At 46.8% G+C, this 27972-nt stretch overlaps 2 protein-coding genes across 2 annotated transcripts in view; one reads left to right on the top strand and one right to left on the bottom strand.

Moving 5' to 3' along the window:
- The window catches only part of Oaf (BRICHOS-like domain-containing protein out at first), a 189060-nt gene that overhangs the window by 30755 nt on the left and 130333 nt on the right, over positions 1 to 27972 (top strand). The gene's annotated exons all lie outside the window — the stretch shown is intronic.
- The window catches only part of LOC143422193 (uncharacterized), a 53508-nt gene that overhangs the window by 21501 nt on the left and 4035 nt on the right, over positions 1 to 27972 (bottom strand). Inside the window, exons 2-3 of the mRNA XM_076892660.1 lie at positions 15412 to 15595; positions 12916 to 13186 (exon numbers count right to left, since the gene is read on the bottom strand). Coding sequence (XP_076748775.1) covers positions 12916 to 13186; positions 15412 to 15595 — 455 coding nt within the window. The remainder of the gene's footprint in view (positions 1 to 12915; positions 13187 to 15411; positions 15596 to 27972) is intronic.

A 27972-nucleotide genomic window follows, 5' to 3' on the forward strand; every position in this document is an offset into this window, starting at 1 on the left:
ATGGCTGCGGGTGGGACGACTGCCTTTTAATTGGCAAACGGTTCATTTCGTCGCGAAATCTGTGTGGAACCTAGCGTTTTCACGCTTTATATTGGAAACGGGTTCGCTCTTCAATCATTTTCATCGATTTCGTTATTGATTTGATGGAAACTTATAGTGGTTTCTGCGATTGGTTGGTACTACAGGCTTTTAAGATGGCGTGACGGTTTTTTGTTGTCAAAGTGGATCGACTGTGAGGTAATTATGCTTTCTAATGAATGTTTGACCGATGCTTGTGTCAGAAGGCATTCTATTTGGAAATTTGGAATTTACATCCGGGACCATATGCTCCTATCGATTATCCAAGATCGTGGGCAAGCAAATAAATTCACCGGTTGGGATATTCGTGGCGTTGAAAACCGTGAGAAATTGTGTTATTGGAATGATTAATGGCTGTAGACTCTAATAGAAAGTGATAGTATCTCCGTCTAGTGTTATTGCCACGTAGATCGCGATAATTGTTTGGATATGTACGCAGAGACACGTGGAGATATTTCGAATCGCGCGTTACAATAAATTAACACCGTGACGCGAGTTTTGACAGAGTAAACCGCACGCAACAGGCATCGTTCTCCAAAGCAGCGGACGTTCCTCAGAGACCCCTCGCGACGCCTCAGCTGATTAACGCAATTTATCTCCGATTCTCGCTCGCATTTTCAATTAATAAATCTCCCACCGATTTATGATCGCGGCTGTCAGAAGGCAACGCTCGATCCCACCGCGCGAGCGGGACGTCTAAATAAAACGCACCCCGACCAGCCATAAATCAACCCCGTCAGATAAACCTGTACCCGGCGAAACGAGCGGTGCCCAGCGAAATCGTAGCACATTTCCGTGGAAATGGATAGAGCCGGCCCGGATATCGAGAAATTCATCTCTCGGATCCGCGATTTCTAACGCCGCGGTTCCCCCGGGAGGAGCCTGGAATCGACGTGCCCGGCAATCAGATTACGTGCCGTGCCCGAGCAAAGTTCAAGATTCCGCGGCTCGCGCTCTTTCTCTCTCTCTCCCTCTCTCTCTCTCTCTCTCTTTGCACCAAGGCGGCGCAGGGGCGCGTGAAATTCGTGTCTGCGCCTTCCTGTCAATAACAGTTTCCACGAACGCATAATCGCAATATTCCCCGAAAGATCCTAAACGGCGATAGACGGACGAGCGAGGTTCAGCAGGTAGGCAGAGGGATCTAAACGGGACGTAAGTAATGCACGTCGAGGCTGGGCGAGTGAGTCGAATAGAGAACGAGACGGTGGATGCGAGAGAAAGAGAGAGAGGGAGAGAGCGAAAGAGAGAGAGAGAGAGTGAAGGAGAGAGCGAGCGCCGCAGACGATATAAAGGAACAAATGAGTTTCGTGATCGTACCAGAGCCCGATCTTGTCTTGGGTTAATCGAGCAACGCCGTAGAAAACGAGCACCGCGATGCCTGCGCCGGGGTGAATCAGGCGCGGCCGACGATGAGAGCGGAGAGAGTGACGAGGGTGAATAATGCCTCGCGTCCGACTCGAACCGCTGGTGACAGAGTTTCGCGTCGCGTACGACAGTGGCCCGCGTCCTTTTCATCCCCCTTTGCTTCATCCGCTCTCTGCTGCGCTCTTTTCTTCTGTAGGGGTCGCAATGAAGCATCGTGTATGGAGAAAAACGGCACGAAATCGTGCTCGCGTCTGCTAAGCGAGAGTGTATTTATTGGGCGCGATGGGACGTCGATTTCGATGCGATTGGAAGATTTGCTCTCGGAGTATTGTCTCAGTGCGATTGGTGAAACTTTTGAGTGACGATTGAAGGGATCAGGATGTAATTGAGGTTGCTAGCTGTAGCGGATGTCTGCGTGTGAGGAACTGAAGAAATAATTCCAAATCGACACGACGAAGCAGGTGAACCCTAACATTTCAAATCATCCAAATACTTAACATCTCGGTTACGTCGCAGCCTCTAATTCGATTCACGCCAATATAATTTGATGCAGGTTCAAGCGAAACGTTACACGCAATCGACCTTTGCTATTCTTCGATTCGATTTTTCTGTACAAGGATAAACACCCACGCGTTTAGAAACGATATCGATGGACTCCAATTATAATATCCAAGGAACGATTTTCGCTCCCGGAGACTATCAACTCGAAACGACCCGGAGCAGACCGAGGGAAGGTTAAAGTTACATTCTCTACGAACTCATTTGAATATCACGCGCGCGTATTACCACCGATAGAACGAGTTTTCTTTATTCTTTCTTATCCGTCGTACGAAACAGCCTCTGTCATGGCGCATTCCAGCAAAGTACGCCGGGGCAGGCTGTCGGCCGCGAGTCGCCAAGTCTGGCGGTGGCGCGAAACGATTCGACTCCGATAATAATTCACATTCGCCGATATCGAAGTGGGACACGGCACCGATACAGGTGTACGCGGCCAGGGGAGGAAAGCGCTCGCGGAGATCTACATTAACGGACGATATATCATTTCGGGTTTTAGAGGCGCGGGGTATATAATTAAAATCGCCAGGGAACGCGCATAGGAATAGAGGGTTCGGCTGCACAGGTGTTCGCGAGCGAAACGAACGACTTCGACGGACGAAGTAAAAGGAACGCGGTTCGATAGGGAAATTTCGTACGAGGGTTCGTTACGCGAATCCGTGGAGAACGCGTGCGTTTCTGATAACAGCTCGCGTACTGCCAGACAGGTGTACGCTACCACGTTGCATTTCCGTCACGCATCGCGATGACTGCGATCCTTTAGTGGCCAACGCTCGTTCTCGCGTGATAACAGAAATCTTGGCTGAACCGAGGATATTCGCACATTTGTATGCGAAAAATAACACTCTGGCGTGCGAATATAGATCTTGTTAGTCGCGCTGATAATGCGTCGAAGAAGCAAGACGATCGACTCTCGAGAAGATCGATATATATGGATCGTTCGAAGGAAAGATAGAGAAAATTGCTTCGAAGCACTTTCAACGATGAGGATTAAAAAACTGTAGACGATTATATCGAAAGGAGGAACGGATTTCTGGGTACCAGCAATATCGATCCACAAAACCACCCCTATCGCGCGTGATCACGATCTCCGATTCGCTGGGACACCCGGTACCAACGAAAGGCAACGCAGGAATAATTGATACAGAAAAAAGTCCGCGGTGAATTCCGCGGTTCTCTCGCGAATGCGGTTCGGCCCTCGAACTCTCCGCGGCTGCTTATCGGTGGTTTATCGGCCGCGCGGCCGATACGAATAATTCACGTTTGACATTTCGCCTTCGCGGCACCCACCGAGCAACAAGGCCCGCGTGGCCCTAACGCCGCGGCCGGCTAGAAAACGCTTATTTACATTCTATTTTTCGCGAAACGGGCCCTAACCGCCGCTGCGGCGATGCATTGCGGCGGAGGCCTGTACTTTGGTGCGCGCGGCGTTTACCTCGCCGCTGTTCGATGTAGGTTGCCTTTTAGATCGGTACGACCTCTTTTCTCCTGTGGCCATTTTTACGGAAACGAAATTCACGGAGTGGGCAGAGCCGATTCCAGCCTCAGAAGTTCATCCACCGTGTAGCAGCCGAGGTGCTATTGTTCGAGAGCCAGCCGACGGAGACGAGAGGAGCTGGCGAAGGGGGTGGGTGGGCCGGAGGGGGTGGAGGAGGAAGAAGAAACCGGCGAACGAGCCGGAGGAGGATGCTATCGGGAAAGAGGTGTGTATCTATCGTACGCGTATATTTCTGTATATACGCGGACCGGCTTGTCGTAACGGCCGATCTACGCGTGTCTGCGCGAGGGCTATCCAAGAAAAGTAGGCCTTTCTCCCGCGGAGTTCCAACGATTCTTACGCATCGCCAGCGCCGGCGCGCACGCGTGCACGTTAATTTCAATTGGCGGCGAGCAAAAACATTTTCGTTACAGTCTATTTCGCAAGCCCGCGGCCAACGGAAAGGTCACACCGACGCTCCGCTGGATCCGCGATAATTATCGTGGCCCGCGAGATCGCAGACTGTGTCGACGGTTCGCGGATCATCCGCTGCGATACCGTTTCCGCCACTCTGTTTCGTCGAAGGAACAAATCGGACGCTGGTTACGAAACGATCGTCGCTCTTCGTTCGTCGCTGTCTCGTGCGCTCTGCGTTCGATATGAAATTCGGAAACGAGGCTTCGACGACCAAAAGGATTCGATGCAACAACGTGGAACGATCGGATGCGATTTCGAGGGGTTGGTTCGCGTCGTTTATCGACTACAGTTGGAGGAAACAGATGCGAGCCAAACATTATTCAGAGATTCCGTGGGAGATACTGAAAATTCACGTCTACTTTATTTTTCTTCGTCTCGATTTATCACTAACGCCAACATTCCATCGATTACAATCAATTTCCGGTATCCAGGAACGAAAGGGACGTATCTCGTGCCGCGATTATGCTGTTTCCATCATGTCAATTGCTTGGCCTTCGCCGATCAACGCGGCTTTAATAAATAATCCAATAATAATCAGGCTGTCCCGTTTCCGACGATTAAAGGAACATCACACGCCCACCCGGGGCCCCGCTTATCAAAACCGATCGCTCGCCCCGGGTGTAACGAGACTGGCCCGGACAGAAAACGTCTTTTGTCCGGCGATTTTTCGTCGTTGAAACGGCTCAACGAACGGCGCCGTGATTCACGGAGCAAATCAACCTGGCGAGGCGTACAGCGTCGTACAGCAACTGCAAAAGGCGTCGCTCTGAAAAGGCCTCGCCGTCAGAACCAACTATGGCCGTCGTAAACACTCGCACGTGGAGTGGGTGCGAACGGTATCCGCGCGTACCCGTGTCCTCCCTACGTGGGGCCATTTCTAATCGGGTTCCACGTGTCGTTTTAGTACGCCAGCCTTCGTATAATTCGGAGATTATATGGGATTAATAAATTTCAACGTTTTTATGGGCGTGCACTTCGAGTGCGCGTTTAACAAGTTTCTAAGAATGATTATTCTACGAGTATTACATATGTACACGTGTGTACGTATTATATGTACATTTAGAGAAAATTTTAAGGACCACCTTTAGAAGCCAGAGGAAGACAAACTGAAGAATAAGAACTGCTACGAAAGTTCTTCGCGTACCTGCATCTCCGCGAGTAGATGCAACACGAGCACCCATATGTACTCATATAGAACCATATCACGCATCTTACTGCCCTACAGAGCCTTCCACCGCTACTACAAACAGACAACTGATCTCCAAACTGAATTTTCTCAAAAACGAGGCTCACGAATCCTATCTTCAACCATCATCCCTTAAAATTTCCCTGCACAACTACGGACGTACACGCGGAAGCATCGCGCGCAACGCGTTCAGAACGCGGCTTCGTATGCGCGCATGGTACACGGGATATATAAATACACGTGGTCCACATAAAAACAAGCAATTCCGAATCGCCACGCACGTGCACGCGTGTACGTACAACGGTTGGCGTACACCTACGACCAGGCGCGATGCCTGTGCATACGAGATGCATAGGTGGCGTACTCGCAGTCCGTACACGGACTAATAATCGGTACACACACGCGATACGCGCACACGTATTATATCCGCGTGGCACACGGACACGCTTAACAACGCGCATACCAATGCACGCAGTCCGTACACGGGCCAATAATTCTCAATCGCCGTTCGGAGCGTTCGCTACGGGCCGCTCGCGCCGTCCCTTAAATCTAGCAACGAGGCCGACCTTATCGGGTGCCTTCCACCGTGCGCCATTATTGTGAGATACTGTACGTCCTGATCCGTCGTTTAGAGCCTATCCAGGCCGCGAATCTCACGCGTTCGGCAAGCGGGTCCTCTTTCTCTCTCCTTCTCTCCCTTTTCCCGCGCTCTCCGTCAGGCTTCCTTTGGCATCGAGCAACGAAAGGGAACGAAACATTGCGGAGCGACGTTGGCCGGACAAAGGCGGAATAACGAGAGGGAAGAGGAGAACGGCCGTTTCCCGTTCGTGGCGTTCTCGCGAGCGCATGGCCAACTCGGACAGGGCACATCGCGGGGGAGGAGCCGGACGAAACTGTACGCGTATGGTTCGTCTGTACGTGTGTCTGTCTACGTGGCTGTGTGTGCGTGTGCGGGAGAGGGCGCAGGTAATCAGAGGCACTAAACCACGATACCGTGCTGGCAGTTAGAGGCCTCTATCTCTCCTGTCGTTGGTGGTACAACACGCCCGGTATTATTTGCAGGCTGCCACATTTGTCGTAGGTGGTCTTGCGACAGTGGCGTCGCGCGGCCCGTATAAACGACGCCGTCTACGACACGCCGTGGTTCTCCTTCCTTCGCGTTCGCCTCTGCCACGGAATAACGAATAACGAACGCGCCTGCCTCTTCCCGTACCCTTCCTAAGCAACCCCCGTCCGTTTTCCTCTGCGCTTCCTCTCCTCATCTTTTTCTTCTTATTCTTCTTTTTTCCTCTGCCGTTGTTGCTGCTGCTGCTGCTCTTGCTGCCTTTGCTTCTTCTGCTTCTTCTTCTTCTTCTTTCCCTCTTCACCGTTAATAAGCCTTTTCTCCTCTGAGTAGCACCCGTGACTGATTAACGAGAGAATTAACGAAGATTAACGCTCGTGGCACCCACGAAGAAATTTATGGCCGGTCTACCCCGATTCCTGAATTATGGAGTTTACCGGGAGCCGATATCTCCCGTGGGATCTCTCCAGAGGCGCTACCTGGAGGTGAACGGGACTCCATTTTTGTTCTCCTCTTTGTTCCTTTTTTTTTGTTTTTGTTCCTCAAATTCTTACACACGCTGGTGAAAGGATAAAAGCGCCGGTTCCTCTGTGGAGTTTTTCGTATTTTTTTTTTTTTATTCGTCGTTGACAACGAGGATTCTCGTGGAACGACGAGAGACGGTAATGACGACGACGAACGACGTCGACGACGAAGATGGACGAGCGGCGTAGCGGTCGATTAGGTCGCCGCGTTTATTCGCGTCATAATCGATGAACGGTCGAGAGATTGATGGCGGAGTAAAGAGCATGGATGGGAGTGGAGGTTACGTACAATCGAACACGCTTCCTCCCGCGAAACTCCTACGTGGCCGAACAATTTCGCAACCAGCGATGAAAGTAGATCTTCGTTGACTCAGGTACAAAGTATTCGAGCGTGTACCGTTGATACGTGTAAAACGACGGGCTCTGCCGGCCTTTGTCTCTCGCCTGGAGAACGATTAGACGGACCTTGGCTCGACTCTAGTCGATCCGCTTTTATTTTCTCTAATTAACTTCACTTTTACTGGCTCGACATAATATAGTCTACATAGAACACATAGACTAGTCCTGCGTTGTCTTTACTCTATGGAAATCATTACAACGTGAAACATGCGAAACTTTCCATCATCCGTATCTTCTCTTATTTCCAACATCTGCACAACATTTCCTCGATAGCTCGTCGCGCCTCGAAACCAAAAAGAAGAACCCCAAAACGACCCTGAACGCTAGCAAGAAACTAGACCGCGAGAGAGACCAACAACAGACATTCCGTCCCGCAGTCTACGTGTGGACGTCTGAGGCGTGAACCAAAGGGGGGTTGAAACGAGGTGTCATCGATTCCGCGAAACCCCGACGGTGGCTCGCGAAACGAGGCGAACCTCGCGTCCATTTCCACTCTGTTGACATACGAGCGGCGAGGAGGGGCTAACGGTTAGGGAACGATTAATAAAGATGCACGGGCACGCGTCCCACCGGATATAAGGCCCGCAGAGGGCCAGCCGGGTGTTCGCGCGTGTATGCGTGCCAGCGCCTCGCCGTAGGAGAGAGCCTCCTCGTCGTCTGTTTCGTCGTGGAAAACACGCGGCCGGAGCGAGTCGGTTCCGCGGTAGGTGAACCGGTGTGTGCGCGCCGTCGGGACGCGTGTGCACCTCGTGCATCCTCGCGGAATAACCCGCTCGCGCGATACGCGAGCAGAACGAAGAGGACTACGAGGCGAGACAGAAAGAGAGAGAGAGAGAGAAAGAGAGAGAGAGAGAAGGACGCGTGCATAACTCGAACGTGGAGAAGAGGGCCGGCGCTCGCGCGAACCCACGGCCCCGGGTGGCTAGGGTACGGACGGGGGCTAACGGATGGATGGACGGACGGGCAGACGGACGGATCGACACACAGCACGCGCCCATGAATATGTAGGATGTCTGGAAAAAAAAGACGACGGGAAAAGTGGGGGCGGCGAGCACTCGACGCGCATAGTAATCGAAGCCGCGTCATGCCAATAACATCGCGCGCCTAATGCTCGATCGATCGATCGAGCAGCACTCGCGCGGCCACTTTTCCCCGGGCGTGCGCCCGCGCGCGCGATAAACCTGGCGCGCGCCACGGTCTACCCGGGGCTGATTTACGCGGTCACCCCGCGCGCCACAGATCCGCCGGATCCTGAGGATCGTGGACTCGTACGCGGATCCTGTCCATTTTTCTTTCCTTTTTTCTTTTTTCTTTTCTCTTGCTTTTCGATGGCACGCGAGTATTTCGTTTCGCGTGGAATGTCGATGTATTTTGTTGTGATGCGAGGTTGGGTTGGATATCACACTCATATATTTGGAGAGAAATCTTTGGTTTTGTTTTTTGAGATGAAAGGGTTCGATCAGACGTAGGAGGAATGTCGAAAGGATATAGAAGCTGAAATCGAGAACGGATTTTGGTTTAAAGCATTGGATTTAAATGTCCAAGTAGGTAGACGCGCAGCAATGGTAAGCGAGTGACGAAATCATATGCGAGTGGACGCTGGCGCACTTGAAATTCCATTGTCTCAGCGAACGTATAGTTGAATACGAGGTCCAAGCTGGACAAATGATAAATCAGCCGGTATATTTGACCGAGCTGGTAAGAATATTTATGCGAACGTAACGCATCGAAATATGCGCTCGATATGAAGAAAACAGGCGGCGCGTACGGTAACGTTCCCTTTGCGATGAATGCGTGCGATTTGCGAAAACAAAAAAGGCGCGTGAAAGTTATTAATAACTGGCCGATCGATTGGTATGCCACGCGCGCACGAAATGTACGGGACACATTATAGATACGGAATAAGCGAAAAGTATGCATCATGCGAGCCGCGCGAAATAAAAGATATCTATTTACAATCGTTTAATTACACAACACGGCTCCGCGCTGGCCTCGTTTCGTACAGGCTAGCGAAATACGCGTCCACGAGTCGCAGGCTGCTTTCTGATTTTCCGTAAAACCTGCTTTCGTTTATGCCAAGCCCGCTTAATGAGTCCCCGGTAGCACCGACTAATTAATTTAGCTTCTGTTGCGATACGAGTAATTGATACGCGTATCCACTTTACAAGCACAAAATTAATTCACCGTCGTTCGAGATATATCGAGTTTTCAGTTACTTTGCAATATACCGAACGAACCGTTCCATTTTTCCAATTCCCTTCCACGCGAGATAACGATATTTTTACCAACTACGTTCGATTTCCTTCCAACGCTCATCTACGCTTAAATTTCTTCCTATACAGCCTTCAACGCTACAACCCATTAAACGGAGAAATTAGTGAAAACGATAAACCAACATAGTAATCGAGTACATCACGTTTACTCGATCGTTAATCAATCATGCGAGAGTCCTCGACGATCAACCGGAAAATGCTATTCCTTCCACCGCATTTAAGAGTCAATTCAGCGGGATGCAGAAATTCCAACGAGCCATAAAACCGCTAATCGCATCATGGAATTCAGCCGTGCTACTACCGAACCCGCCGCGCTCGCTGCCAAATGTAAAGTCACCGGTCGATCGTGGCGAGAGACGGGTAAAGGCCACCGATTGGTGGAGAAAAAGAAGAGAAAAGAAGAAAAACGAAAAAAAGTAGCAGAAAAGAAAATCGAAAAGAAGGCGAGGATGAGAGGGTCGGAGGGTGCGAGGGCGAAATGAGGGGAGACGCGTGTGCCGCGTACGAAGACACGCGCGAATGACCGTGGTAGAACGGGCGCTGGTTGGTGGGCTCGCGCCCGTTCCCGGTTTACAATTTTCTGCACGACGCCTCGTTCGAATGCCTGTAACGTTGCGGATGCCAATTGCCGATAATTCAAGGTGTACCTGCCCACGATATAACGCGCGGCCGCGGGACGCTGACAGATTGCTGGGTACCGGTGTTCGAACCCCTCTGGTACCAAGCGGGCCCTCTTTCAGCCGCGTTTTCGGCGCGTTCCTGGACACCAGGTGACTCGATACGTTGCCATCTCGATTCTGGTCGAGGCAGTCGATCGAAAGAAAAGGTTTCCGTTGCGAGCTCGACATTTTTCTGGCATCAGCTTCCAATCTACGAGTAGCCACTGTTGAAATGATCTTATGTCTTCTGTTGGTTATGGTTCATAAAAGGGTCAACGTGATAAACGCGTTTTCGGCGCGTTCGCATACACCAGGTGATTCGAAACGTTGTCATCTCGATTCTTGTCGAGGTGCTCGAACGAGAGAGGGTTTCCACTGTGAGCTCGACATTTTTCTGGCATCAGCTTCCAATCTACGAGTAGCCACTGTTGAAATGATCTTATGTCTTCTGTTGGTTATGATTCACAAAGGGGTCAACGTGATAAGCGATACTTGCGCAGACTTCTTTGAAACAAGTAAGACAAAGTGTCTTAGCTTTTCGAAAGAGAGTTCAAGTTAGAGAGGGGGTTGATTCTAGGTTTGTGGTTTGAGAGGTTTGTGACTATGACTCAAGTCACAGTTTTGAGAAATGTGTTCCATGGAACATTCAGTAAATAATTATTAAGTATTTCACGAGAAATTCTGAAAGCGCAGTGAAGAACAACGAAACACTGTCTGCTTTATAATTAAACATTGAAAAATGTTTGTTTTATAGTGCGGAAGACTGTTAGGGGATGATTCCTTGCATATAAGTATGAGAAGCCAAAAGAATCGTTAGAAAAATTGTTTTATAATCTTCGAAGTAGTCTGAGTCAAATTTACTTTACTCGATTTGATTCATAAATTTTTGATAAATTCTAGAAAAGCTTATCCGTAAAAAATTTTTTCTTCAATACACGTTTGTCTATCTGCAACAGTTTCTTCTTCTAAAAAAAGAGATGCATCGAAATAAAGTACTTCACGATTCAGATGAAAAAGAAAAAGAGCAATAAATAATATCGCACCAAGAACTGTAACAACATCGAGCTGATGTGGATCGATTCTAAAGTAGGAAGGGCCAATTAACCAGTTCGCGCGCTTGATCAAAGCTCGAAACGAGCTGTCCGCGCGAAGCGTCTCGACGTGGGGTGCACGCCCTCCCAGCAGAAGGTTTAATCGAAAATCACCGAGGACGATGGAAGGCGCAACCTCTTGACTTCCAATCGTGCATATGCCTTTTAATATTAATGCACCACGTTGGCACCTACGTAAGGAAGCGAGCGCGCGTCGAGCCGCGGCGGTGAATTTACGAGGTATTAAATTGCGCTACTCGATATCTTTGTAATTTTCTCCGATGGACATAAAACTGCGTGCTTACGGGCACAGGAAATAGCGGAGGCGAAAAGATTCGACTCGAGACCGCGTTCCTACGGTGAGTCTAATTAAAACGACCGCTGGGACGAGGAGAAAAACGTACGTTGCAATCGTAATCCTTATCTGACTGTTACGATCTCGTTTCTTCTTTTTCTTCCCAACAACAGCTTTGTTTTAACAGTGATATCTCCTATTACACGTGACTGGTGAAGTAGTTGGCTGGAGAACTAGAGAATAAATGCGGAGGAGAACGAAAGGGCTCGGTTTAAGAAGAACGCGTCTCATTGTCATTCGACTTTGCATATTCGTTTCTCTATTTCGTATCGTTTTATTATTAGATATTATTTTCGTTTGAAACTTTGATTTTCATTGAATCCAATCTCCTCTTAATTTCAGAAAAAAAGAATAAAATTTGTAAGTAAGATAAAAGTGTATCGCGAAGAAGAAAAGGGAGGTGCAGCTTAGAATATTAGCTTTCTTCTCTTTTCCACCTATTTTATCCTTTATCAAACAACGTTATTAATATTATTACTATTATTATTTTCGATCAAAATTTTATATTTTCATCAAGTTCGATTCATTTTCGATTTCAGTCACGATGAGAACTGAAACGCGACAAACGAAGTGTATCAGAGTTGAGTAGACGGAAGTCCTCGACGAAGAAGAAAATCCATGATTACCGCGTGTGCTTTTTCTCTTCGTTCGTGCCTCCATTCACGTTGCTCGCGAGCAATTAAATTAATAACAACACCGTCGCGAAGAGAGTTTTCCGACTTTCTTATTCCCAGAGCTGTTCTCCGCGACCCCTTTCTAAGAGAGAAAAAGTCTGTGCTCTGGTGGCTTCTTCGTTTCGTTTAACATTCGGTAACCCGCTTCATTAAGCTTCATTAAAACCGCGCGAATCGTTCAATTGGAAATATTCATCGCGGACACAATGGCAATATTAGCGTCATTTGCTTGTAAATATCAAATTTATGAAAATACTCCTCTGCTTCATAAATTTGATATTAATTGCTACAAAGAAAAGTATACTTCTCTACTTTTCCTTCGAAGCAATTAATTAGACCTGCCATCCGCAAGGATATATTGCAACGTCTGCTATAAAAAGGCTTTAAACGAACCTCTCCAAGTTTCTTCCTACTATTTCACATACTAGAAAATTCTTTACATTTCTTAGTTGCACACTATGAATAAATAATCAGCGCGAATCTGTGTTTCATCCTGTTTCGCAGCCTCCTACGTGAAAGATTATCAAACGACCAACGAGTACCAAATATCTTTCCACTAATTAAAGATGTAAAGATCAAAATTCCCGCTTAAGGACCTCGAAAACACTGTGCAGCTAAGAAAATACGATCTCACCCTACATACGAGCAGCGTATTTACTGTAAAGTAAGAATGGTAATAAATATGTTCTAGGACAGATCGATATCGATGTTCATCGAAGTGTGGAGAAGCAGAACTCACCGAGCATTTTGCTGAGATCGGCGTTGTGGAGGTCGGGGTTCTCGTCGGCTAATTTCTTGCGCTCGACCTTCGCCCAGACCATGAACGCGTTCATGGGGCGACGTATCCGTTGCTCCTTCAGGCTCCTCTGGGCCGTGCTGCCTGGATGGCACATCTTCACCCCCGCGGGAATCGGCGAGATACCTTGTTGGTATTCCAGCGACGGGCCGGAAGCCAGCCAGGACATGTCCTCCAGCCGCTGCTGCGCCGGACCGCTCAGCATGCCCGGTATCTGAAAACCGATTAAACGATTCACGGTGTCTGGCTCGATTCAACTCGAGTTTCCTAACGATTTCAAAGCTCGTTCGCTTACGAGTACTCTCTGTACTCGACTGCCCTTCATTTTTCAATCTGAAAACCACGACTTCTCTGACTATCGACTCTGAATTTTACATTCTTCATTGTTGATCTATGTCTTTCGAGATCTACTTTCAAATTTTTGATTCTTGACTTCGTAAAAATCTGAACACCCAATTTCTTATCGCGGTCTCTCGTAAGTGTACGAGCGTAGGTTTTTCACGTTTAATTTCTCTATTCTTCATCGATGATCTATATTTTTCAAGATCTACTTTCAAATTTTTGATTCTTGACTTTGTAAAAATCTGAATACCCAATTTCTTATCGTGGTCTCTCGTAAGTGTACGAGCGCAGGTTTTTCACGTTTAATTTCTCTATTCTTCATCGATGATCTATATTTTTCAAGATCTACTTTCAAATTTTTGATTCTTGACTTTGTAAAAATCTGAACACCCAATTTCTTATCGCGGTCTCTCGTAAGTGTACGAGCGTAGGTTTTTCACGTTTAATTTCTCTATTCTTCATCGATGATCTATATTTTTCAAGATCTACTTTCAAATTTTTGATTCTTGACTTCGTAAAAATCTGAACACCCAATTTCTTATCGCGGTCTCTCGTAAGTGTACGAGCGTAGGTTTTTCACGTTTAATTTCTCTGCATCGATCCGTAATGTCTAATTACCGGTTTCCAATTCTGCGCGTCTAATTTCCCGTCCTCGGGGGCATCGAATCGCGAGCCTCGCGAGCCATTGAATCGGAACGAGCGAGCCGGAGGAACCGATCCGTCGATCAACGGTTCTCGATAATTACGCGCTTATTAACGGAAACAGGTGAAAGTCGCGCCCGATATTTCGCGATTCCATTAATACGTAATTACCGGGAGATAGTAATCGAGCGGCTAATGAACGCGCGTTCTACCTGGGCATTGTTGCCGAGTAAAAGCGGTGGTGTACCGAAAGCCAGTGGCGGGCTCGCGTTAGAATCGGCATTGTAATATAATGAAAATGAATAATGCCTGCAGCCGGGCTTCAAACAAATGTGGAAATGATAATTTATCGCGCGATAATGGCGTCTGATAGCTTAACGAACGTAGGAATACGGCGATAAATATTGCACCCTCGTGGGACCGACGGGACGTCTGCGTTCTGCTCTCTAATATATCGTTGGCAGGCCGCGATTCGGGGGCAGGTGATGCCTTCGCGAGGAGATAAGCGAAAGGTGCCGGCGAATGAGACATTCGCTTCGACGGCAACGAAAATTGTAACGACTCCGGTTGCACGTGGTCGTGCGCAGGCTTCGAGCCAGTTAGATATAGCACGTAATTAGAAGTGTGACAGTTAATGCTACGTAATTATTGCGTAGCATTGTGTTCGCGACAATTTTAGTTATCCCACGATAAGAAGGCGCGACTTTACGGCTACCAGTCAGCGAATTACGAGCGCCCACGAGTTTCGATAACCGTTTCATTTGCTGCAACACCGACGTATCGGTGATGTTTTAATACATTTTTATTTTTTTGTCAAATGATAATCGAGAATTATTTTTTTTACACGAATAAATCGGAAAATAGCAAAATTCAAATTGTATCAATTTTTTTTAGTAAATACCTTTGAATCGATATGTTAAATTGGATAAAATACTAACGTGTCTCGTAATTCATAATACATACCAAAATGAAAACTAGAAATAATTGCAAACATTTTAATCACAGAAAGACAACATAAAATAATTGGTCAACCCTCTGCCAACATATAAAATCGTTGAGTTCTACCCAAATGAATTTCTCCTTATCGCAAAGAGATTATCCACTCTTGGATAATACAGATCACAAAAACTCGAACCAACGATCAACCATATAATCAGCAGAGAATTGAAACCCTTGAACTAAAAAAAAAGAATAAAGAAAAAGAAAAAGCAAGTGCCTTCCAGCAACGACATCGTCCAAGACCGTTTCCCTTCCGTACCATTTCTCGTCGAGTCTCGAACGCGTGGAACGCTTCGGAATACCCTGGACGTAGGTGCGAGCGAGCGCGTCACGTTCGAGCGGAAACAGCGCGTTCCGTAAGGTGAATGAAAAATACGCGCGTGGCATCGCAGAGGAGGAACGGTCTGCTGCGACGCTTGGCTCTCGTTGATTCGAGCGACGCCCAAAAAAACGTACCGAAATTATTTGGGTGTCGATGGGCATGGCGGTGTCGTTCCCGTCGATGTTCGACTCGATGTCGTAGCCCCTCGACGTGGGCGTCGCGTAAAGCGAGGAATGGAGCGCCAACAGTCCTGGTGAACCGCCATAGCTGCTCACGGGCGGTGGTGTCACCTCACCCCTGTCATAATTATCCAGCATCCTAGAAATGGAAAACGCGGCTGGTTAGATCGTTGCTTAAAACACCGTTTGACGAGAGGGTTGGGGAGGGGGCGGCCCCGGGTCACGGTTAACGGTGAAATCGGTACACGCATCCGGTGTGCGAGTCGACGCGCGCGGGCAAGGCGAACGATATGAAACGAGCCGTCGTCTCGCTTCGACGAACGCTTGTTTGTCACGTGAACGACGACGACACACGGCCCGCTATCCTTCGATAAATCCCGGCCAGCTGAAAGCCAGATCGAGAGCCTGAGAATTGTTTCAAGAGAGCGCGCAGGATTTTTTCCGTTCGACGGTGCGCGCCGCGACCGCCGCGCGATCCGATGAGAGGCAGGCGTCTCGATTCTCGACGAGCGTCGTCTGTTTCCTGTGATTTCTGTGTCAGTTTAATAATTAATTATTTGTACGCGACAAGTTTGCTTCTGTGTACGCGTGGCCATTTTTATATATTCTCGTAGAGGAATAAAATAATGTGTATAGTAATTTGTTTCGCGAGAGAACGAATCGAGTTAACGATCGAATTTTTTGGTGAACCGTGCTGGTGCGTGTGCAGGATACGTTTGGACGAAAGCTAGGGAAATAAAATATAACGAGGTGAAGTAAAAAAGTGTATCCACGTGTTTTTGTAACGTGTGCATCGAGCGCAGAAGACCCTCGCCGGTTAGAATTTCTTATTAATTTAAATGAATTAACGATGTTTCTCACGTCATTAAATTATAATGGAAGTGTTGACCCAGGAAGAAACGGGTACAAGTGCAGAGGAAGCGATAATTAAACTTGATTCCAGAAAACGCTAGTCCATCTCGAGCGAGGATCGAAACGAGCGCTAGTCTGCGCGGAGAATATTCACTTCTCTTCCTTTATCGGTAAACAATGAGGCCGATCTTTTCCACAGACATCTCTCCTCATTAAGTAACGTAATTGCCGCTCCGTTCGAGTACGACCTCTAACCTTTCGACCAAAATTCGATCGAACGCCTCGAGCGTTAATCGATCGTCAGAAACGCGAAACCAACTGGCAAAAACTGAGAATGGATTGGCGAAAAATTTCAAAATCACCATACCTCTTGCACACCCACGTAAACGGTAATTCACCACTCGTCGATCATCGCTCGCGCGAAGAAGACAAATTCCGCGCGAAGAGCGTGCACGGTGTTAATCCAAGGCTCGTTAAAATTTCGCAACCTCGCCAAGATAATACGCCATACCCACGCACGATCGTCTACGAGTAATTGCGTTAATAACGAAAGCCGATCGTTCCGAGTACGTCCAGTCTGTCTGTCTCCTCCGCAGCGAGCAGACGGAGACGTGTTCCTCGCGAGGACTACGCGGACGGAATACGATTCTCGATACGCTCGATAGCAGAGCAATCGGCAGACAAAGCGAGAGGGAGAGAGACAGTTGGCGAAGAAAACGAGAGATCGATTCGTATACCTATAGACGAGGTAGGTAATTGACTTTGGCGTCTCTGTTTCGTCGTCGCGGTCGTCCTCCCGCGGTGGAACGCAGCGGGGAGAAATCCCCGGTGGGTCGCCTCGTGCCCGGATCGCCGATTGATCTGTCAACCCCGTTAGGAAAAGAGTTGATCGACATGAATGAACCATTCAAGGCCGCTTAATGGAATTCCCACGATTGTCCTTAAGGCATAATGCGACCGTGCCGGGTATAATAGTACCGAACAGCTGTCCTCTGTATGCTTGCATTTATATATATATACACACACACACACACATGTACATATATATACATCTACACCAACACACGTGCATCCACGATATGCAAACACGGTGGTGAACGAGGACGTTAGACGCGTGTGTTCGCGTTCCAACACACACCCGCGCACGTGTTAACCCCACGTGTTCATATCCGTTTTCGCGTACCACCCGTGTCTGTCTAGTATACAAATGTGTAAATTTAAAAACCGTGTAATGCACACGCGCGCGCATGCATATATGTATACGGACACGCGAGCGTTCCACATAATGGCCATTGTTTCATTCGGTCCGCGAGAGAGATGCTGGGGACGGAGGCAAAAACGTAGCGGCATTTTCATTCAATAAAGTTACCGGCACGCTACCGCCAGACCGGGACGGCGGAGGGTTTTTGCCAGCAGTTCCTCACGGCGCGCTGTTCGAAACACGCGGCGAACGCTTACCGTTCCGCGCTTCGTACGCTCGCGATAAGCGGTATCGATAGGAGGTGTCGTTTTTTTAATATCGCGCCACCGGGGCCGCCGATCGATCGGTCGCCGCGACGAGGGATCGTTTTAGTGTGGGACGGCCAAGTCAACGACCGGGTTTCTTCGTTTTCTGTCGCGTTACCGTCACGGGACCCGAGGATTGGCTCTGGTTCCGCGTTACTTCGCGGCCTGGCCTTCTTCGTCGTGCATGCTTTTTTATCTCTAATCGAAAAAGACCGTTAGAGATTGTTTTAGTGCGAATTGCTGTGTTCGTAATTATTGGTACCGACGTGTATACACGTCGAACCAAAACTTTATTTTGTTGCGATTGGTGAGTAGAATTCTTGTCAAATAAAAATGTGAGAGCCTTCCTCGTTTTACTTTTCTCGTGAAATGAAATTGATTTTAATTACGCGCTTTGTAGACGATTTCTGAAATTAAATTCCGCAGTTCACTGGTTGAGGTGAGACACCGCGAACTTTGTGTTATTATTTCACAGCTGAGTATGAATGATCGTGCGTTCAGTTTCGGTGTGAATCGTAGAGTGAACGAGTTCTTAATTCTCGAGGGCGTTGAAGCACAGACTGATCCAAGTTCTTTGGTTAGATTCGATTATCTTCGCCAACGCGCAAGAGATATTGTTTTAAGTACGAGATTCGTGGATTTTATTCTGGCGAATTTGAATTGCATTCTCGTGGTTTCTTCCGTATAATTTCATCGTCTTAACGTGGTACAGTTAAACTCACGTTACGGTGGTTCTCGACTCGCATCGTTCATTGTATTCACTGATTCGATTAAATAAAAAAAACTTGTAATACCTCTACGAGCGATATCGGTAAATTCAATGAGTAGCGTACTCCATTCTTGCTTGAAACTTAATCGGAACATAATCCAAGTAACAACGAGCATCGTAACGTAGTTAAAACAGAAGATATGCCTCCGTGCAGCTTGTAAAAGTGTCGAGAACGTCCCCTTTAAGCGGAAACGCGAAAGAAACCGACGAAGTTTCGCATGGTTATCGAATACGTAAACAGCCTACACGGTTCTCGTATCAGCGTCTATTAAACAGATGTCTAATATTCTAGCGAAATTTATTCGCGACTGCTGGACATCGAAGCTGCCGAAGTACCTCGTGTTTCGTAAAAACAACCGTCGCGTTAAATCCACACGTTTGATTTACGATCGATGTCCGTCTCATTCGCGTATTTTGTATACAATGAGTACTTCATGCGCATAACGCAGCCTGTAATACAGCTATGATCAAATATTTGCATGAAACGTTCACACTCGTTGCAACAACTCTTTCGAAACACGAAAACAGAATGCCTCCCTTTCCGTGTCTCGACAAAAGTTCCCTCTCGCTATCGCGACGATAACGTTTCTTCGTTCGAGCTAGAGAAAGAGCGGCAAAAGGGTCTGGAAACGCGCAGCTTCGATTGTCCGTGGTAAAAGGCGTCGCGAGCGGCGAGACGCGCGCAGGGACGACGAAGGGGGTCGCAGCAATTAAAGGCATCGCGATCGTCCTTAGGATGGAAAAGGAGAACGGAAAAGGGCAGCAGGAGGAAGCCGCGTAGATGGTTGAATTTCAGGCAGGGCGTTCGCGTCGGCGAGCGAAAAACTGCAAAAACTCACGGTCAAGATTCCTCCGGTCGGAGCAGCGCCGGTGCAGCTGCACCACCCACGCATATGATAGATACGCCACTGCCTTCAGCATTGTTTCTTTAATGATTCATATGGGGTGATTGTACCAAAGAGTAGAGGAAGCAGTTTCCAACTGCGAATGCAATGAGCCCGTGTCGTATCGGAAATATTAAATCCCGCGGCGGCGTGTCGTCGACGGCCCCCGTCTAATATACGTGAACCGCACATTTTAATGGTGATTATGATACGCACGCGAGTTTCGATCGTATGCGAATGCTATCGTCGCCGCGTCGACGGCCAACATTTCGTCGAGGCGAAATTTCTTTCGTCGGACGCCGCGGCTTGCATGAAAACAGCTGAGGGACGCGTTTCGATGGAACAATTTTTCGTTCCGCGAAAAATGTCTGTGATAAGTTCAATTCTGTCGATTGTATCGTTTCAACATTTTTCGATTACTCGATAATACGATTTTTGTATTTTCAAGTGAGAATAATGGACGCTTGCGATGGAATATTTGAAACTCTCAGAGTCAATATATTGAAAAATATTTGTAGCATATCTATATACTCAGATCTCTTATAATATGGTACTGTAAGAATACGATTTGGATATAACTTCTTTTATAACACGATTTTCATATAGCGCGACTTAAGAAACTCGAACAACCCTTACGTAGCGCAACCCTCTTCAACACGGTTTCTATACAATATGGAACGAATTACGTGTTAAATATTAGTATCATAATATTTTATGCGTGGATACGACATTAATATTGTGATATTAACCTATTTATTTGATGTATATGTACAGTAAGAGCTGACTACAAGAGAAGTGGTACTCAAGCACCTTTGGTATAACTCGAGACATTCTTCCTGACAAAGAGTTAGCACGCTTCTTACTCAGTTCACGTTATATCAGTGTTACAACGTTTAATACGCGTACCAGTTTCATTTCTACCGACAAACGTGGACTACTAACGGATCCAGAGGACGCGGAACGCGTCGAAACGCTCGATGAATCTTGTCGCCGGTCGGAAGAAGCAAATAGTTCAGGAGCTCTTCGGTATAATGCTCTATGCATTCTCTGTGCGTCGGATCATCTCATTGTTCGAGTACACTGAACGAAACAGGTGTCGAAACGAGAGTAACTAGAATTAATGGTCGGTACCATTCCGTTGAACAATCGTGTATTATTTAAAGGCTGAACTTGACGAAGCGTTTCTAAGAAGATCTCTACCTGAAGTCTGTAACTATCTCTGTAACTCTTTGCGTTCGAATTCTCGTTTTACAAACGGGACGTGGTGAAAGCATTTTCGAGGCAGTTTCGTTTGGGTAAAACTGGTACTATTAAAAAATGTCTATTCAAAGATTCGTCGAGAGCAAATATTTTTAAATACGTATTGGAAGATGGATATTGAAGATTCATAAGAGGTATCGATGAATAATAATAGGAACGAAATTTACCGCTGGTGAATAAAGGAGCCAGGAAACTAACTCCGAAATAAAATCGACCGCCACTCTATTCTAATCTAAAACTATTAACATAAGAATAAAGGAGAGCTGTTCGTTTAGATATTGGCACGCGGACCAGCCTCGTCCCAATTGCCGAAACAACAATTGCCGTTCTACTTTGGCTACGCTAAAAGTAGCCAAAAGCCTCCGGTTTCCCAGGAAGCTGAAACCTTAGTTTCGACTCGCGAACTCCATCTTCGTTTCGCTCTCCGTTCAAAAGAGAATCCTGCTCGTTGTCAACCAAAACGAAACGATTGGGGGATGATCAAAAAATGTCACCTTATCCTAACCTCGCGCAAACTGTTCGCCCCCTCTCTGGCTCGCCTGAAAAAAAAAAGGAGACCACCCCTCGGAGCCAAGGAATTTTCGTGTCGCGCGCGTCAGCCCGAACGAATTACGATCCGCGTCGCTCTCTCGAGCCAGATATTTGTCCAGGCACAAAAGTCGGGCAAAAGGCGGGCGCGGGCAGAAAGCGCGCAAGCCGGACAAAGGACACACGAGCGAACGATCCTCTAAATCGGCACGTCCGTCGAGGCTCATGAATCTCGGCGAAACAGAGAAAAGTCGTGTGTGCACGGTTCGGTACGCAGCGCGCCGGCGGACCCGGGTAGCCGAAGCTCGTGTGGCGAACAACGTTGGACTGTGTGTCGAAGAGAGAGAGAGAGAGTAAGAAACGGAAAGAGAGACAGAGAGAGAGAGAAAGAGGGAGAGAAAAAGAGAGAGTGGGATAGAGAGAAGGAAAGGAACGGGGCACCTCCGTCAACGACACACTTGTCGTTCCCCTCGGAGTAAATTATTCCCCCCTTTCGGGTCGCGGAGAAGTAGAGAAAGCTTTCGAGTCGCGGACGCCTGACGGCTGACGTAGTGGCGCATTTTATTCAAATAATCGCGACGGCCGAACACACCCTTGCATTGCTCGACGCAACGGCGCACCGGCCTCGAACGCGCATACCGACGCACGCGTTGCACCGCGATCGCTCTCTTGCTTGCTCGCGCGCGGATCGATCCGCGGATTTTCCGACCGATCCTGATTATTACTCGATTCGACACGGATTTGCGAATATCGTTTTTCAGAGAGATTCGTCGATTTCACGTAAAACACGAGTACTCGAACTGGGCGTTGCTTCGATCGCGATCGATAATTAAAATCGCGTGGAGGAGTTTGCGCATGGACAGAGGAGAACGGGAAATCTTCAGTGTACAAAAATGGCGTCGAGCACGCGCGTCCCGTCGGTTTTGGTACGGGCGGGCCAAGCGGTATTTTTGTAACTGGCGGATGAAGTGTAATAAAACAATTGTTGGTATGACTGTTACATGCTTTACGATGATGTTTGCAGCCACTTTTTTAGCTATGCACCGATAACGATACAAGCGAAGCAGCAATGCGTTGGGTAATGCGGTTATCTTTGCTCGCCCGCATTTACTTTGTAATTGGTTCGATTAGGTGTTTGCATTATCGTGGAAGAGACGATGACGGAACGGCGATTAATCCGAGTTGTGAAAGAGCGAATTCCTGCGAGCGTCGAGGCACTTGGGAGAGTTTCGTGTTTCTTCGAGATACGTTTAATTTGCTATTTATGCAAAATTTCCTAGAATAGGATGTTACAGAAACGAGAGTAGCTAGTAGGTCGAAACGGAACGTCGAAGAAACCATTTTGAGTCGCTCACGCGGATCAAGCGTGAAACCAAGTTCCAAGTCATTAGTCGATGTCGATGAAAGTCGTTCGCGAAAATCGTTTAATCGAATTTCAAGCTGAAGTTTAGCTGAAAATTAATTTTAAAGCGGTTCAAAATTCAATGTTACAAACACTCGTACGACTTCATCCAAGTATTGCTAATCATCGTTAATTTACAACGTCAATCACTCAGTTGTCGACGCGACACGCCGTTGGACGTGTGCAAATTCTTTGTACAATATTAGAGTGGCTTAACGGACAGCACGATTAACATTTATTCTCAGCAACGAAGAGAAGAGAAAGGCGGTAATTTGAAAATGATGAATTGCCTATAATAAGCGATAGAATCAGTATTCCTGGCAATTTCGTTTCGTTTTGTACGGTATTGTGTGCGGCTAGACCTCTCCCATCGTAAGGTGAACCAGATTAAGCAGTCTCTGCCCGCACGCAACGTACACCGACGACAATTTTCATGTGCATGAGTACACGTGGAAATTAGCGATTCAAAATGATAATGACATTTTCTAGACAAGCAATAAATGAAATTTAAATGAACCTGCACTAAGGTTAATATTAATGAGTGCATTTCGATGCACCAAATGAGGGAATTAGTTACGTTAACAGATATTTTACGTGGATAAGTCGTAACAGTGTTAAAATATTTATATTTACCGTGCGCTTGTAAGAATGTTAACTTCGCTGGCTTCCATAATCACGTGTAACCATTAGCCCGCGATTTGCTCGTTAAGATTTACCAGGTAGATTTCCGTCGAACGAGAAAATCTACCGATCTCAGGGAAGAGACGGAAAATTTTTAGCGCAGCGGTGAATATTCAAAGAATTCGATTAATTTCCAAATAGCTAACACACGCGCGCTATTATTCGGTTTGCAAGTGCAGCGAGCATCAATCTCGAATTTCTGGCGTACATCACCGGGTGCATTTTTCACGGAATAATCGTTTGCCAAGATTCGAAGATTTCATTACACAGATAGAATCTGGTGGCTTGGTAGCACCTGTATGCAGCGCGAGCATGTGTATCTTCTATTACGTGTTCCGGCGAGATGAATTCGCCGAGATAAATAACAGATAAACAACAACGCTGACTAAATTCAGCCACATTTTAACGCAACTCCGGGCTGAAACTGTACCATCCATTACCGCCAGAGCAAATTCATGACAATATCGTGACAAGATCAGTGTGTCCGCGCGCGGTGGCTCCCTCGCGATCTCCTCCTTTTCCCTACCGGCGAGGCAAAAGAAATTAATTTCACATATTATTATTCGGAACTGCGCGAACCTACATCCTCAATATATCTCGAAAATTAGACCTCGGCGAGCGCGTTACGCTCTTTTAAATCTTCTTTGCGGCGACTTTTAATGCTCGTTACAAATTAAACGAGGCTTCGGTGATAGGTGAAGGATACGAGTGAGTGTTATTTTTAGTTTAACATTTTCTACGATCGAGTGCAGAGGCTGTTGATGGGAACCTGCGCGGAACACGTGACAAATTGAGAACTAAATCACGACAGGAATTACGGTGTGTATATTATTTCACCGTGGCGAAGACGCTGTTCGCGTTTATGGGTCGGAGGGAAAACGGCGACGGGGGCAATAAAATTGTGAAACGCGCGCGGCGCGGTCCCTGAAACGACGGGGGAATAAACGAACAGGGTCGATCGAAAAATCGAATGCACATTCCTTCCTCGAGTTCGCGGTGGCGTCGCGCAGCCATCGAACGCGGAGACGCGAGAACGGAGGAGCCGGTAATTTTGCCGGGCCCCGATTAAACTTTTAAATCGAACGACCAATGCGGTTCACTTGGCGAGCGGAAGTGACGACCCGAGTCACTCACCTCTGCACTACTAACGCTCCGGCGCGTTTCAGATTTGAGAACGAAGAAAGCGCATCCCCGAAACCTTTACGGGGCTTAAGCCTGCGGAACGGACGTCGTCGATGTTGTACCCTATATACCTCCTACTGACCTCAGACCGTACCGGCCATTACGTACGACTTCCTGTGACCGGGTGAAACCGGCGATCGACCGTTTCTCCGCGATCTCCTGCCGTCTACTCGTTCCTAATATTTGGGAACGCGTTCGTTTCTACTTTTGACACGATCGAACCTCTCTTCGTTTGTTTTCGATTCTAAACTGACCAATTGCTGCCTCGTTTCTCAAATATTCCATGTTTAAATATTGGGAATCGCTATTAAAAGTGTCCGCGTAATTACTGCTACGTGAGAATTTCGTTATATATAAGTACGAAGCAGTATCATAGGTACTCGCGTTTTGTAAGTTATTGCTAGATATTTTTATGTCAGCGAGTTTACCGTAGCGATCCATCGTTGACTAAGAACCACTGGTTCATATGAATAATAAACAAGTATATAATCTATTTTTAGATTGATTTCTGTTTCGTTTTAACAGCCATCTGAGAACTCTAGCAATCTCCGCTAACGCTATTAAAACTCTGTCTCTACGAGACTAGTACCCTAGCATTAAGTCTTGGATCTCTATGCGATAATTTTCGTTGGATGCATTTCATGAGTTTAATTGTTTCGAAATGGTCAAAGAATTTTCCTGCTACATAGCGTATGTAAAGAGCTCGAGACTAACAGCGAGGTTTAAAAAAAAAAGGAAATCGTTGCGCGTACGAGCGAACGTCGAGCGTAGCGCGTCAGCGGTGGCAGCGTCTCGTTTTCGCGGTAATTAAACGAAAGGAAAGAAATAATTACGCGGAGAAACAAATTGCGTAGAAACACAATGGTCGCCTCTGCATATTTCTGCGAGTTTTGCCAAAAGGAACGCGGACCCGCGAGAAGTAATATCCTGTTTCCGGTCGAAACGTTCGAACGCGGCTCAATCATTAAAACTCTCACCTCCATTGTTTTCGACAGCGGCGAATTCCCTTGGGCACAAGTGAATTTCGATTCGTTAATAAACCACCGTCATTGTGCGCGCGTGTCGCACTGTTGGCTTTTTAAAATTCTCGGGAAACTCGTGCACGCGAGGACACGATCGGGCGCCTGTACAAATCGCTGTTGGCCGCTGCTTTTGTGCCATAATTATTACGTATATATATATATACATGTACATATATAGACGCACACACGTATAGACGAGCAAATACGTATTCGTAACAATGCGATCGTTGTATCAACGACACATGCAAAATCGTGACAACGATTAACCTCGTATCGTCGCGTAGCGTGGTAAACTTGACTGTCTTTATTTAACGCTCCTCGATTGTTCGACTACAGGCTGTCTCAAAATACACTTCGCGTGTAAATAGCACCGCGCACGTGCTAGATTTCTCGTACAATTTCTGTAGCCGCGTGTACGCGCTTGTGTGCGTCGTTTTAGCTTGCAAATTGTGAACCGGCCAGTGAAACAACAAATTCTAATTTTTTCCCCGTTTTGCACGTGTCGCGATGCACTTCACATGGTTCTAATTTACGATACAGCCTGTGTTTGCGCTTCGAGGCAGCGAATGCTGATTTTCGCTCCGCTATTTAATTAGAATCGACGGATACATTCGAAGCGACATTTTTTTTCGCGAGCATCGTCACACACACTTTCCCCGCCCTTGCCTCCATATTCGTCATTTTTCCACTTCTTATTAGCTCGTCGCTCGTCACGTTTAATACACTTTACGCGTAACAAGCGAGGGCGTGACTCGATGTTATTTTCGACATGGTTACGCGACGAGAGTAACGTAAAATTGAATATTAAGCGTCCGATGCCGGGCATTATCGATTATACTAATAAGCGAATAATTTTACACCCCTAAATTACCGTGCACCAAAGTTATTATCCTCTGGCACGGCACAGTAAACCGCCAAGTTCTGTTAGAAGCTAAAGTTCGAACTGTTCGCCTGAAATTTTCCACGGTTAGTTGGCTAGAATCCTAGAGGCTGTCGATAAATGTTGCAAGTTTGAAATAAATTAACCTTTCACGGTGTACGATCCGCGGTCCGCGGTGCTCCATCGCCGCTCGTTACCTTTAAGTATATTATATTTATATATTTATACCCTGCACACGATATAGAAAACGTGTTGCACGCATATTACACTTCAGTAATTCGATTTACGTACCGACAGCGCGGCACACTCGTGCGTTTCGTATTCTCCTCGTCTCCGCGAGACGTTTTGCTTTCAATATTTAAAGATAAATTGAAACGATAACGCCAACTGTTATCTACTTTTCACGAATTCTAAATTTATACCTCGTTACGGTCGCACAGTCGTGCAAAAATACGGCGCAATCGAGTGCACCGAAATTTCGGTGCAAACACGATTATCGAACCGTGTCTGCGGTGAATTATACGGATAAATCGTTGTATTTATACCTCGTGATTTTTCGTTGAATAATACAGAATTAATATTCTTCGTTTAACGCGAAAAAACTGGAGCTTCAGACGCGCGGATGCGCGCGTATTTAATGCGAAAAGTGTCTGATTAGAAATCAGGATGTACAGGTGTGCTTGGCTTTTTGGCGTGCAGACACGGTGATCGGTTTGTAAAAGCAAAACGAATACGAACAGTACATCTCAGCGACATGTGGCGGTGAAACTATTGCCTGGAATGAAAATTCAAAGAGCCGCTGAGAAAATGAGCATTCTATAATTACAATGCGTAAAGAATCAAAGAACTCGAGACAGAACCGGTGTTCGCGGAAACGTCGCTCAGTACATACTAAAAATACTAAATTGTTTCCCGAGTCCTTTCACAATTCACTTTGCAACGTTTTCGACGGTTCTCCAATGTTCTCCTTAAAAAGATTGTTTATAAAAAATTTTTTAAATATTCTTGCAGAAGAAGGAAACGAAAAACCTACGAACAACAGCGATATTTATCTACAGAAAGTCTAAAATGAATTGGGCTCGAAGCGAAGCCAGTGCTCGTAGAAACTCTACTCGAGAAGTGCAACAAATACCTGCTAGATTATTTCTCAAGTCCTTTCGACTTAACTTAAACCCTTTCAGATCTGACGCAAATCATAATGTACACTCGCTTAGAACTTCGATATCTAACTTGGAATATTAAAGTTACGACTACAACTATATGTAATAAATAATAATACCCCCATCTGTTTGATTTTACTCGAAAAACACGTGACATTATTGGTGCTCCATGAAATGGCAGGAAATGAAAAAAAAGAAACCCGTTCTGAAAGGATTAAAGTGGCAACGTTCTAAAGATCGATAAGAAATGTGTAACCGTAAACGAAAGGAGGAGCGAAGAGACAACAACAAGAGTGAAACACGGGTCTGCAGAAAATCTCCATTGAAACCTCGATTCGAGGAAACGCGGTATCTTTCCGACTAAAATACGCGACGTATCGAAGAACTCGG

This window comes from Xylocopa sonorina, chromosome 3 (genome assembly GCF_050948175.1).
Source record: "Xylocopa sonorina isolate GNS202 chromosome 3, iyXylSono1_principal, whole genome shotgun sequence".
NCBI lineage: Eukaryota > Metazoa > Arthropoda > Insecta > Hymenoptera > Apidae > Xylocopa > Xylocopa sonorina.